This window comes from Oncorhynchus masou, unplaced genomic scaffold (genome assembly GCF_036934945.1).
Source record: "Oncorhynchus masou masou isolate Uvic2021 unplaced genomic scaffold, UVic_Omas_1.1 unplaced_scaffold_988, whole genome shotgun sequence".
Taxonomy (NCBI): domain Eukaryota; kingdom Metazoa; phylum Chordata; class Actinopteri; order Salmoniformes; family Salmonidae; genus Oncorhynchus; species Oncorhynchus masou.
This window is the reverse complement of record NW_027016399.1, coordinates 98,528-111,788: the sequence shown is the minus strand read 5'-3', so window position 1 is coordinate 111,788 and position 13,261 is coordinate 98,528. Positions and strand designations below refer to the sequence as shown.

At 50.2% G+C, this 13,261-nt stretch overlaps 1 protein-coding gene across 1 annotated transcript; it reads right to left on the bottom strand.

Moving 5' to 3' along the window:
- Positions 1-675: 675 nt before the first annotated feature.
- Positions 676-13,261, bottom strand: LOC135538610 (tripartite motif-containing protein 16-like). The gene is made up of 6 exons (XM_064964495.1): positions 12,565-13,261; positions 11,840-11,935; positions 7,705-7,938; positions 1,763-1,922; positions 1,578-1,637; positions 676-1,346 (listed from the first exon to the last, which is right to left on the bottom strand). The coding sequence occupies exons 1-6, from the start codon at positions 13,159-13,161 to the stop codon at positions 823-825; spliced, it is 1,671 nt and encodes a 556-aa protein (XP_064820567.1). The 5' UTR covers positions 13,162-13,261; the 3' UTR covers positions 676-822.

Below are 13,261 nucleotides of genomic sequence, written 5' to 3'. Positions count from 1 at the left end.
TCCTCATCTGGTTTCTTGAACAGCCCTTCACTCCTCCCCTCTTCCTCCCCTCCTCCCTCTTCATTCTATTCTATCAGCCACACCACTAGCTCACCTCCACACAATACATTTACAAGTTAAAGACACACCTTGGAATAAATAACAAAGGAAAACTATTACTAGATGAAGTTGAGTGTTTTTTATTATTTCCCATCACCATAAATCATATTTAATCACTGAACAGTAGCAGACCTAACTTCATCTGTTCCTGACTCTGGATAGTGGATTAAAAAGACCATCAATCTCCAATGATATTAAAGTACTATTCTGAACATTACTGATATACTGAGTGGCAAGTCAAGATATCTGCTGGTTTTATTGTTTGGTCAACAGCACCACCTGCTGGACAGGTTTAATGTTGCTGGACTGAGCAGTATGGGAGGATGAAAGATGACACATTTAGGGCCGGTTTCCTGGACATCTACATTGAACATACTGTTTAGTCCAGGACTAGGATTCATCTGTGTCTGGGAAACCAGACCATATAGTTTAGTAGAAAGGAAGTGATACCAGCTTGTAGTGGGCTGACTAGTCCTGAATTGTCCTTTAGTTCCTGGACCATTTTCCATGCAGCTCCAGGTGACAGAGAACACATCAATTAGGACCGAGCCAACAAGCTGATCAATGATACTGAGGAGAATTACATAGAGACAGAGAACCAACTGAGAAAACATATCAATGGTTCTGAATGACAACCAATATACATCAACACCAGACATCATGATTCATGGAAATGTACAAGATTAAAACATTGGATTTAATTTTAATTAATAACAAATCAGTTTACAGTTTAACCAGCTCAGCAGAACCATTATAATCATAGAGCCAAAACCCAGGATAGAGGGGCTGAGTGAATGTGGTCTGGACTCTGTGGAGGAGGGTCATTGTGTCAGAGACACTGTAGAAGGACAGAGTACCTGCCTTGTGATCCAGGTACACTCCTACTCTGGAGGACTGAGGGCCTGATACTTCAGTCACAACATTATTGTGTATGAAACAATAACCACCACTATAGTAATATAAACTCCAGGACTTGTTATTGAGTCCAAATACACCATCATTACCCTTCTCTGTTCTGCTGATGTCTTTATATGAGACTGCTGTATAAACACCACCAGTCCACTCCACCTCCCAGTAACAGCGTCCAGACAGACCCTCTCTACACAGAACCTGGTAGTAGTTGGTGAATCTGTCTGGATGGACAGGATATGGTTGGACTTGGCCTGTATAGGTCACCTTTCTGTTCCCTTCAGACAGAGAGAGGTGTGTGTGTGCTGTGTTTGGGTCCAGTGTGAGCTGACAGGAATCTGGGAGAAGAGCAGAGACCAATGAGGGGAGTCAGAACAATAAGTTAAGTCAGATACTGTATCTCCCCTGTCTTTGATTAGAGCACAGCAGAGATCAAATCAGAGAAATATGAGGAGTCAGATAGAGACCCAGTCTTTGATTAGATCTACTATTGCTATATATTTCTAGAGGGATTGTTAGGAGTGTCAGTAAAAAGAGACTGTTAGTTACTTCACAATAAAGAGACTCACATTGTAACAACTGTTCTCTGGTCTTGGGCTCTGGAGGCAGTACAACATCCACTATATTCACTACAGACACACAAACACATTGACAGAGAGAGGGAATGTTATCATCAGACCATATTCCACATGTATATGACTAGTAGGGAACTTTCAATGGTCTAAAGTTGATGTTCTTATTGTTTTCAACACACCTGTAGTGGAGATCTTGGTCCATTCTCCTTTAAGGAAGTCTTCTAGTTTCTCTCTCAGTTCAGACACAGTCTGACTCACATCTCCAAAGGACTGAAGAGGACGGACAACGATGCTGGGTAAGTCTGAAGATACACTGATACTGGAGAGAGACTGATACCTCTGGAGAGAGAGAGAGAGAGACTGATACCTCTGGAGAGAGAGAGAGAGAGAGACTGATACCTCTGGAGAGAGAGAGAGAGAGACTGATACCTCTGGAGAGAGAGAGAGAGAGAGACTGATACCTCTGGAGAGAGAGAGAGAGAGAGAGAGAGGAGAGAGAGAGAGAGAGAGAGAGAGAGAGAGAGAGAGAGAGAGAGAGACTGATACCTCTGGAGAGAGAGAGAGAGAGAGAGAGGGACGGACGGACAGAGAGAGAGAGGGACTGGACGGACAGAGAGAGAGAGAGAGAGACTGATACCTCTGGAGAGAGAGAGAGAGAGAGAGAGAGAGAGGGACAGAGAGAGAGAGAGACGGAGAGAGAGAGAGAGGACAGAGAGAGAGGAGAGAGAGAGAGAGAGAGAGAGAGATACCTCTGGAGGAGAGAGAGAGAGAGAGAGAGGATACCTCTGGACAGAGAGAGAGAGAGAGAGACGGACAGGAGAGAGAGAGAGAGAGAGAGGGACGGACAGAGAGAGAGAGAGAGAGAGGGACTGACGGACAGAGAGAGAGAGAGAGAGAGAGAGAGGAGAGGACAGAGAGAGAGAGAGAGAGAGAGGAGAGAGAGAGAGAGACGGACAGAGAGAGAGACAGAGAGAGAGAGAGAGACGGACAGAGAGAGAGAGAGAGAGGGACTGAGAGAGAGGAGAGAGAGAGGGACAGACAGAGACGGAGAGAGAGAGAGAGAGAGAGGGGGACGGACAGAGAGAGAGAGAGAGAGAGGGACGGACAGAGAGAGAGAGAGAGAGAGAGGGACGGACAGAGAGAGAGAGAGAGAGAGGGGAGAGAGGACAGAGAGAGAGAGAGAGAGAGACGGACAGAGAGAGAGAGAGAGATACCGGACAGAGAGAGAGAGAGAGGGGGGACGGACAGAGAGAGAGAGAGAGAGACGGACAGAGAGAGAGAGAGAGAGAGAGAGGGGACGGACAGAGAGAGAGAGAGAGAGGGACGGACAGAGAGAGAGAGAGAGAGAGAGGGGACGGACAGAGAGAGAGAGAGAGAGGGGGGACGGACAGAGAGAGAGGGACGGACAGAGAGAGAGAGAGAGGGGGGACGGACAGAGAGAGAGAGAGAGAGAGGGGACGGACAGAGAGAGAGAGAGGGGACGGACAGAGAGAGAGAGAGAGGGGACAGAGAGAGAGAGAGAGAGAGGGGACGGACAGAGAGAGAGAGAGGGGACGGACAGAGAGAGAGAGAGAGAGACGGACAGAGAGAGAGAGGGGGACGGACAGAGAGAGAGAGAGGGACGGACAGAGAGAGAGGGGGACGGACAGAGAGAGAGAGAGGGGACGGACAGAGAGAGAGAGGGGACGGACAGAGAGAGAGACGGACGGACAGAGAGAGAGAGAGGGACGGACAGAGAGAGAGAGGGACGGACAGAGAGAGAGAGGACGGACAGAGAGAGGGACGGAGAGAGAGAGAACTCTGGAGAGAGAGGGAAGGACAGAGACAGAGAGGGGACGGACAGAGAGGAGAGAGGGACGGACAGAGAGGGACGGACAGAGAGAGGGGGACGGACAGAGAGAGAGAGAGGGACGGACAGAGAGAGAGAGAGGGACGGACAGAGAGAGAGAGAGGGACGGACAGAGACAGAGAGAGAGAGGGACGGACAGAGAGACGGACAGAGAGAGAGGGGACGGACAGAGAGAGAGGGACGGACAGAGAGAGAGAGGGACGGAGACTGACAACTCTGGAGAGAGAGGGAAGGACAGAGAGAGAGAGGGACGGACAGAGAGAGAGAGAGAGGGACGGACAGAGAGAGAGACGGACAGAGAGAGAGAGGGGGACGGACAGAGAGAGAGAGGGGGACGGACAGAGAGAGGGACAGAGAGAGGGAGAGGGACAGAGAGGGACAGAGAGAGGGAGAGGGACAGAGAGAGGGACAGAGAGAGGGAGAGGGACAGAGAGAGAGAGGGACAGAGAGAGAGAGGGACAGAGAGAGAGAGAGGGACGGACAGAGAGAGAGAGACAGAGAGAGGGACAGAGAGAGAGAGAGGGACAGAGAGAGAGAGAGGGACAGAGAGAGAGAGGGACAGAACGAGAGAGAGGGACAGAAAGAGACAGAGGGACGGACAGACAGAGGGACGGACAGACAGAGGGACGGACAGACAGAGGGACGGACAGACAGAGGGACGGACAGACAGACAGAGAGAGAGAGAGGGATGGACAGACAGAGAGAGAGGGACGGACAGGCAGACAGACAGACAGACAGACGGACGGACAGACAGACAGAGAGAGAGGGACGGACAGACAGACAGAGAGGGACGGACAGACAGACAGAGAGAGAGGGACGGACAGGCAGACAGAGAGAGAGGGACGGACAGGCAGACAGAGAGAGAGGGACGGACAGGCAGACAGAGAGAGAGGGACGGACAGGCAGACAGAGAGAGAGGGACGGACAGGCAGACAGAGAGAGAGGGACGGACAGGCAGACAGAGAGAGAGGGACGGACAGGCAGACAGACAGAGGGACGGACGGACAGACAGAGAGAGAAGGACGGACAGACAGAGGGACGGACAGACATACAGAGAGAGAGATAGGGACGGACAGGCAGACAGAGAGATAGGGACGGACAGGCAGACAGAGAGAGAGGGACGGACAGGCAGACAGAGAGAGAGGGACGGACGAGAGAGAGGGACGGACAGACAGAGGGACGGACAGACAGAGGGACGGACAGACAGAGGGACGGACAGACAGAGGGACGGACAGACAGAGGGACAGACAGACAGAGAGAGAGGGACGGACAGACAGAGAGAGAGAAGGACGGACGAGAGAGAGGGACGGACAGACAGAGGGACGGACAGACAGACAGAGAGGGAGGGACGGACAGACAGAGAGGGAGGGACGGACAGACAGAGAGGGAGGGACGGACAGACAGAGAGAGAGGGACGGACAGACAGACAGAGAGAGAGGGACGGACGAGAGAGAGGGACGGACAGACAGAGAGGGAGGGAGGGACAGAGAGAGGGACAGAGAGAGAGAGAGGGACAGAGAGAGAGAGAGGGACAGAGAGAGAGACAGAGACACAGAGAGAGAGAGGGACGGACAGAGAGAGAGAGAGGGACACGGACAGAGAGAGAGAGAGGGACACGGACAGAGAGAGAGAGAGAGAGGGACACGGACAGAGAGAGAGAGAGAGGGACACGGACAGAGAGAGAGAGAGAGGGACACGGACAGAGAGAGAGAGAGAGGGACACGGACAGAGAGAGAGAGAGAGGGACACGGACAGAGAGAGAGAGAGAGGGACACGGACAGAGAGAGAGAGAGAGAGGGACACGGACAGAGAGAGAGAGAGAGGGACGGACAGAGAGAGAGAGAGAGGGACACGGACAGAGAGAGAGAGAGAGGGACACGGACAGAGAGAGAGAGAGAGGGACACGGACAGAGAGAGAGAGAGAGACGGACACGGACAGACAGAGAGAGAGAGGGACACAGACAGAGAGAGAGAGAGAGGGACACGGACAGAGAGAGAGAGAGAGGGACACGGACAGAGAGAGAGAGAGAGGGACACGGACAGAGAGAGAGAGAGAGGGACACGGACAGAGAGAGAGAGAGAGGGACACGGACAGAGAGAGAGAGAGAGGGACACGGACAGAGAGAGAGAGAGAGGGACACGGACAGAGAGAGAGAGAGAGGGACGGACAGAGAGAGGGGGGACGGACAGAGAGAGAGGGGGACGGACAGAGAGAGAGAGGGGGACGGACAGAGAGAGAGAGGGGACGGACAGAGAGAGAGAGGGGGGACGGACAGAGAGAGAGAGGGGGACGGACAGAGAGAGAGAGGGGGACAGACAGAGAGAGGGGGACGGACAGAGAGAGAGAGGGAGGGACGGACAGAGAGAGAGAGAGAGGGGGACGGACAGAGAGAGAGAGAGAGGGGGACGGACAGAGAGAGAGAGAGAGAGGGGACGGACAGACAGAGAGAGAGAGGGGGACGGACAGAGAGAGAGAGAGAGGGGGACAGACAGAGAGAGAGAGAGGAGGGACGGACAGAGAGAGAGAGAGAGGACGGACAGAGAGAGAGAGAGAGAGGGGGGACGGACAGAGAGAGAGAGAGAGGGGGGACGGACAGAGAGAGAGAGAGAGGGGGACGGACAGAGAGAGAGAGAGAGGGGGACGGACAGAGAGAGAGAGAGAGAGGGGACGGACAGAGAGAGAGAGAGAGGGGACGGACAGACAGAGAGAGAGAGAGAGGGGGACGGACAGAGAGAGAGAGAGGGGGGACGGACAGAGAGAGAGAGAGAGAGAGGGGACGGACAGAGAGAGAGAGAGGGACGGACAGAGAGAGAGAGAGAGAGAGGGGACGGACAGAGAGAGAGAGAGAGAGGGGGACAGACAGAGAGAGAGAGAGGGACGGACAGAGAGAGAGAGAGAGAGGGGACGGACAGACAGAGAGAGAGAGGGGGACGGACAGAGAGACAGAGAGAGGAGGGGACGGACAGAGAGAGAGACGGACAGAGAGAGACGAGAGAGAGGGGGACGGACAGAGAGAGAGAGAGACGGACAGAAAGAGAGAGAGAGAGGGGACGGACAGAGAGAGAGAGAGAGGGACGGACAGAGAGAGAGAGAGGGGGACGGACAGACAGAGAGACGAGAGGGACGGACAGAGAGAGAGAGAGGGGGACGGACAGAGAGAGAGAGAGACAGAGAGGGGACGGACAGACAGAGGGACGGACGGACAGACAGAGGGACGGACAGACAGACAGAGGGACGGACAGACAGAGGGACGGACAGACAGAGAGAGAGGGATGGACAGACAGACAGAGAGAGAGGGACGGACAGGCAGACAGAGGGACGGACAGACAGACAGAGGGACGGACAGACAGAGAGAGAGGGACGGACGGACATACAGAGAGAGAGGGACGGACAGACAGACAGAGGGACGGACAGACAGACAGAGGGACGGACAGACAGACAGACAGAGAGATAGGGACGGACAGGCAGACAGAGAGATAGGGACGGACAGGCAGACAGAGAGAGGGACGGACGAGAGAGAGGGACGGACAGACAGAGGGACGGACAGACAGACGGACGGACGGACAGAGGGACGGACGGACAGACAGAGAGATAGGGACGGACAGGCAGACAGAGAGATAGGGACGGACAGGCAGACAGAGAGATAGGGACGGACAGGCAGACAGAGAGAGGGACGGACGAGAGAGAGGGACGGACAGACAGAGGGACGGACAGACAGAGAGAGAGAGAGAGAGAGAGAGAGAGAGGGACGGACAGAGAGAGAGAGAGAGAGAGGGGCGGACAGAGAGAGAGAGAGGGGGACGGACAGAGAGAGAGAGAGAGGGACGGACAGAGAGAGAGAGAGAGGGACGGACAGAGAGAGAGAGAGGGGGGACAGACAGAGAGAGAGAGGGACAGAGAGGACAGAGAGAGAGAGAGAGGGCAGGACAGAGAGAGAGAGAGAGGGACGGACAGAGAGAGAGAGAGAGGGACGGACAGAGAGAGAGAGAGAGGGACGGACAGAGAGAGAGAGAGAGGGACAGAGAGAGAGAGAGAGGGACGGACAGAGAGAGAGGGGCGGACAGAGAGAGAGAGAGGGGGACGGACAGAGAGAGAGAGGGGCGGACAGAGAGAGAGAGGGGCGGACAGAGAGAGAGGGGGACGGACAGAGAGAGAGAGAGGGACGGACAGAGAGAGAGAGAGGGACGGACAGAGAGAGAGAGAGGGACGGACAGAGAGACATTTCCCATGAAGTTAATTTCATACCACATGTAACAAGACAGTTTAGTTACCTGGAGGAAATGGATGTGATCCTCTGTGTGTGAGAGCTGCTCCAGCTCAGTGCTTCTCTTCCTCAGCTCAGCGATCTCCTGCTTCAGTTGCTCCAGGAGTCCTTCAGCTTGACTCACTTGAGCCTTCTCTTGGGCTCTGATCAGCTCCTTCACCTCAGAGCTCCTTCTCTCAATGGAGCGGATCAGCTCAGTAAAGATCTGATCACTGTCCTCCACTGCTGACTGTGCAGAGCGCTGAAGACAGAGAGAGACAGAGAGAGACAGAGAGAGACAGAGAGAGACAGAGAGAGAGATAGACAGGTTCAGTCAGAACTCTGCTCTCCAGGTCCACCAGGCCTTGTTCTCCCTCCTGGACAGACAGGTACAGAACACCTCTTGGTCCTGCTCTACTCTCCTCCCTCCTGGACAGACAGGTACAGAACACCTCTTGGTCCTGCTCTACTCTCCTCCCTCCTGGACAGACAGGTACAGAACACCTCTTGGTCCTGCTCTACTCTCCTCCCTCCTGGACAGACAGGTACAGAACACCTCTTGGTCCTGCTCTACTCTCCTCCCTCCTGGACAGACAGGTACAGGACACCTCTTGGTCCTGCTCTACTCTCCCTCCCTCCTGGACAGACAGGTACAGAACACCTCTTGGTCCTGCTCTACTCTCCTCCCTCCTGGACAGACAGGTACAGGACACCTCTTGGTCCTGCTCTACTCTCCTCCCTCCTGGACAGACAGGTACAGAACACCTCTTGGTCCTGCTCTACTCTCCTCCCTCCTGGACAGACAGGTACAGGACACCTCTTGGTCCTGCTCTACTCTCCTCCCTCCTGGACAGACAGGTACAGAACACCTCTTGGTCCTGCTCTACTCTCCTCCCTCCTGGACAGACAGGTACAGAACACCTCTTGGTCCTGCTCTACTCTCCTCCCTCCTGGACAGACAGGTACAGAACACCTCTTGGTCCTGCTCTACTCTCCTCCCTTATCCTGGACAGACAGGTACAGAACACCTCTTGGTCCTGCTCTACTCTCCTCCCTCCTGGACAGACAGGTACAGAACACCTCTTGGTCCTGCTCTACTCTCCTCCCTCCTGGACAGACAGGTACAGAACACCTCTTGGTCCTGCTCTACTCTCCTCCCTCCTGGACAGACAGGTACAGAACACCTCTTGGTATATCATATATATATCTCATATCATCATTCAGAACTTTAAGCATATCTTTGGGAGGAGGTCCAGCCTGTTTGACAAAGATAAACAAAGATTTTTTTCCAATTTTTGCTTACAAAATAATCAAATGTAATGTTTTTTACCAAAAACTCTACATGGACAGCAGAAAGCTGTGATCAATTAAATACAACGTTAGCTAGATATTATCTGTGTCATTTATAGCCTGGCACAGATAGTAAAACTACATTAAATACAACGTTAACTAGATATTATCTGTGTCATTTATAGCCTGGCACAGATAGTAAAACTACATTAAATACAACGTTAACTAGATATTATCTGTGTCATTTATAGCCTGGCACAGATAGTAAAACTACTGTAGCGACCCGCACAGACAGCTGTGTGTTATGTGTTCGGCTAGTAGCTGGTTGTGTTGTACTTACCAGTTCCCAGTGTTCGCGGGGTCCGACATGCCAATCAACCTGCTATCTGCCAATCACAGGAATGCCTGGGATGTTCTGATGCCGGGCATCCTGGTGGTTGGCGGAGTGGCGTGGAGGGGGCGGGGCATTGGAAGTTAAGCTTCAGCCTTTGTTCTCTCTCTGACGTCTGGGCTTCACAAGAGAAGGTCCCGATTGGCTTGTGGGGTATCTTTCATTTATTTGGCGTGAGCTCAGGCCAAACAGTAGCCTGTGTAAAGTTGCTAATAAACCGTCAATTCGTAACTCAATCCTCTGTCTGGACAATTGTTCCTTTATGATCGAGTCAGGTCATTACACTACATTAAATACAACGTTAACTAGATATCATCGCCACATAACTTATGTCGAATTTAAAAGACACCGTTACCGTTAGTAACGTCTGTTACACTGTAACTTACAGGCAGCCTCACATAAAAACCTATTGGTTAACAAAGCTTTGATTATGACCAAAGTCTATAGTAGTGAAAACTCTCTCTCTCTATTCTAACTTACCACACATTCACATCACTGCCTCGACATGAATGTGTCCTGTCAGAGCCGTTTCCTGTCCGTTAACTGTTAACAGTCTCGAGCCACAGCTTAACCAATGAGCTACAAGGAGGACTGACAGTCACGAGCGGTGCAGCAGCCTCTGCAGCAGCAGCCTCCCCGGGTCCTAGTGCCCGCCCGGTAAGACGGTTAAGATGCGATGGAACGGTTGACGGAGAGAAAATAAATCACAGAGAAAATATATTGACTGATATATTGAATTGTTTAGGGAAGCTTTAGCTTTGGCTTTAATACATTCTGAAAATACTTGAAAATAAAAATAATAGTAGCCCTCCTCAGGAACAACAAAACCCTCACAGACCAACTTCTTCTTCTATGATATAATGGAGGTCCTCAAATCTTATTTTGGGGATATGGAGGCGTCTCGTGTGGCCAATAGCCTGGGGAAATGCATAGCGCCAAATTCAAATAATACGCGATAAAACTCAAACTTTCATTAAATCACACATGCAGGGTACTCAATTAAAGCTACACTCGTTATGAATCCAGCCAACATGTCAGATTTTAAAAATGCTTTTCGGCGAAAGCATGAGAAGCTATTATCTGATAGCATGCACCCCCTGAACCACCTGAACGAGATGTAAACAAATGAATTAGCGTCGCCGGCGCTACACAAAACGCTGAAATAAAATATAAAACATGCATTACCTTTGACGAGCTTCTTTGTTGGCACTCCAATATGTCCCATAAACATCACAATTGGTCCTTTTTTTCGATTAATTCCGTCCATGTTTACCCAAAATGTCCATTTATAAAGCCCGTTTTGATCCAGAAAAAAACAGCTTTCCAAAACGCAACGTCATGACAAAACATTTCAAAAGTTGCTTAAAACTATGCCAAAATATTTCAAACTACTTTTGTAATCCAACTTTAGGTATTTTTAAACGTTAATAATCGATCAAATTGTTGACGGGGCGATCTGTATTCAATAACAGCAAGTCAACAATACATGCACGGTTTTCTCTCTTCCATAACATAATCCACAGTGTCACCTCTGCCTCTTCTTCGTTTCACCAATGATTAACTTCAACCCAAAGACTGGTGACATCCTGTGGAAGTTGTAGGAACTGTAAACTGGGCGCTATCTAATTTCCCTTGACAAAGACAATTCAGGGAACTGCCAGAGGGATTTTTGTTTTTCTGAACAGTTTTTCCTTGGGCTTTTGCCTGCTACATAAGTTCTGTTATAGTCACAGACATGATTGAACCAGTTTTAGAAACTTCAGAGTGTTTTCTATCCACACATACTAATCATATGCATATACTATAGTCCTGGCATGAGTAGCAGGAAGTTGAACAACAAAACCCACATGCTTTTTATCAAAAAGTAGAAATGCTGCACCCTATCCTTTAAGAGGTGTGGTCCACAAACCAACATTAAAACCCTCACAGACCAACTTCTTCTATGATATAATGGAGATCCTCAAACCAACGTTAAAGGTGCATGGCGCCACCTACTGTTCTGGAGTGTGTTCAATCACGGTTTACACCATTAAATCCTCCTACCCAACTAAGTTCTTCTGAGAAAATAAAAGAGTCCTACTAACTTCTAATAGACCCTCCCCATCCCCCAAATCCCTTCCAAGTGTAATGTTTACTGTTCATTTCTGATTGTTTATTTCACTTTTGTTTATTGTCTATTTCACTTGCTTTGGCAACATAAACATATATTATTTCCATGCCAATAAAGCCCTATGAATTTAATTCAATTGAGAGAGAGACAGTTCCATTTTAATGTATAGGGGACATGAGTCGGTCATTGTTACTCATGGTTATGTGATGAGGCAGCCCAGTTGGTTACATGAACCAGTCTATTCTCTGAAAGGGGTCCAGACAGCCTGTTCCCAACAGTGGGGTCAGTGGGCTTGGATAGGGGCCCCTCTCCCTCTCTCTGACTGGAGGAGATAAGTGAAATGGTGTGTCTCCTCTGGTCAACAATACTCACCTTGAAAGACTTCACAGCTTTTTGGAGCTTCTTCAGCTCCTTCTCTCTCTCCTGGAATCTCTGCTGGACCTTCTGCTGACTCATCCCCAGCTGCCTCTGTGGAGAATCACTCTTCAATGAGCTATCAAGCTTTATTAGTCCAGTAGATCAATAGTATAGTAATGTGACATAGGACCCATAGAGAGGTAGGTCTACAATCCTGAGGAAGTCCCTTTACAATATGATAATATAATATATAATAATATAATATAATAAATATATAATATATCCCATTTAGCAGACGCTTTTGTCCAAAGCGACTTACAAGTCGGCTGGGGCCACTACTTTTGCATATGGGTGGCCCCAGCGGGAATCGAACCCACGACGCTTGGCGTTGCAAGCGCCATGCTCTACCGACTGAGCCACACAGGACCCTATGATATTATGTTGCTATGTGAATGATTGTAGTTTTTATGGTAGGCCTACATGTATCAAGGGGTTGAGACTGAACTTTGGACTCATAAAATGCCATTCAGAATGATAATAGTGTTTGACTTTAGAAAATGGTGATACATTTGGAGAATCTGGGTTGACATATCTATATACTCAAGGTTTGTGTTCATATTTGTGGATCCATTTCATATTGTATATAATATAATGATCTTATATTCAAACAGATTTAGTTCCTACTGTAGCTTTAATTCTTTGTTTATCAGACAGCCAACAACAAGTTGTTCTGGTCTTACCTGTTTCTCAGTCCTCTCTGCTGCAGCTGACACTGTATCATGGCCTTTATGTTCATCCATTGTACACAGCAGACAGATACACTGCAGATCGGTACGACAGTAAACCTCCAGCAGTTTGTCATGATGAGAGCAGATCTTCTCCTGTAGTTGTGCGGTGGCTTTGACCAGCTTGTGCTTCTTCAAAGCAGGAAATTCATAGTGAGGTTGGAGGTGAGTCTCACAGTAAGAGGCCAGACACACCAGACAGGACATGAGGGCTTTCTGCTTTCTGGTCCCAGTGCAGAAATCACACGCCACATCTCCAGGTCCAGCAGAGCACAGAGCAGGAGGGGGAGCAGCCTGGAGTCCTGTCTTCCTCAGTTTCTCAACCACTTCAGCCAACATGTTATTTTTCCTCAGATTAGGCCTTGGAGTGAAGGTCTCTCTGCACTGAGGACAGCTATAGACCCCTTTCAGAACATCCTGATCCCAGCAGCCCTCAATACAGCTCCTACAGTAACTGTGTCCACAGGGAATAGTGACCGGCTCCTTCAGTAGATCCAGACAGACAGAACAACAGAACTGGTCCTGGTCCAGCAAATCTCCCTGTTGAGCCATTTGGACGGTTGTTCACTCTCACACAGACAGACGACAGAGAGACTCAGATCAGTTTCGTTTCCTCAGAAGAGAGTTTGTGGGAAGGGGAGGGACTTCCTGG

Bases quoted from the DNA above. Each gene is read 5' to 3' on its own strand.
- LOC135538610 (XM_064964495.1), bottom strand. From the start codon at position 13,161: ATGGCTCAACAGGGAGATTTGCTGGACCAGGACCAGTTCTGTTGTTCT. The intron at 7,939-11,839 runs GTGAGTATTGTT...CTCTGTCTTCAG, and splicing joins AAGCTGTGAAGTCTTTCAAG to CGCTCTGCACAGTCAGCAGT. The intron at 1,638-1,762 runs GTGTGTTGAAAA...GTGTGTCTGTAG, and splicing joins GACCAAGATCTCCACTACAG to TGAATATAGTGGATGTTGTA.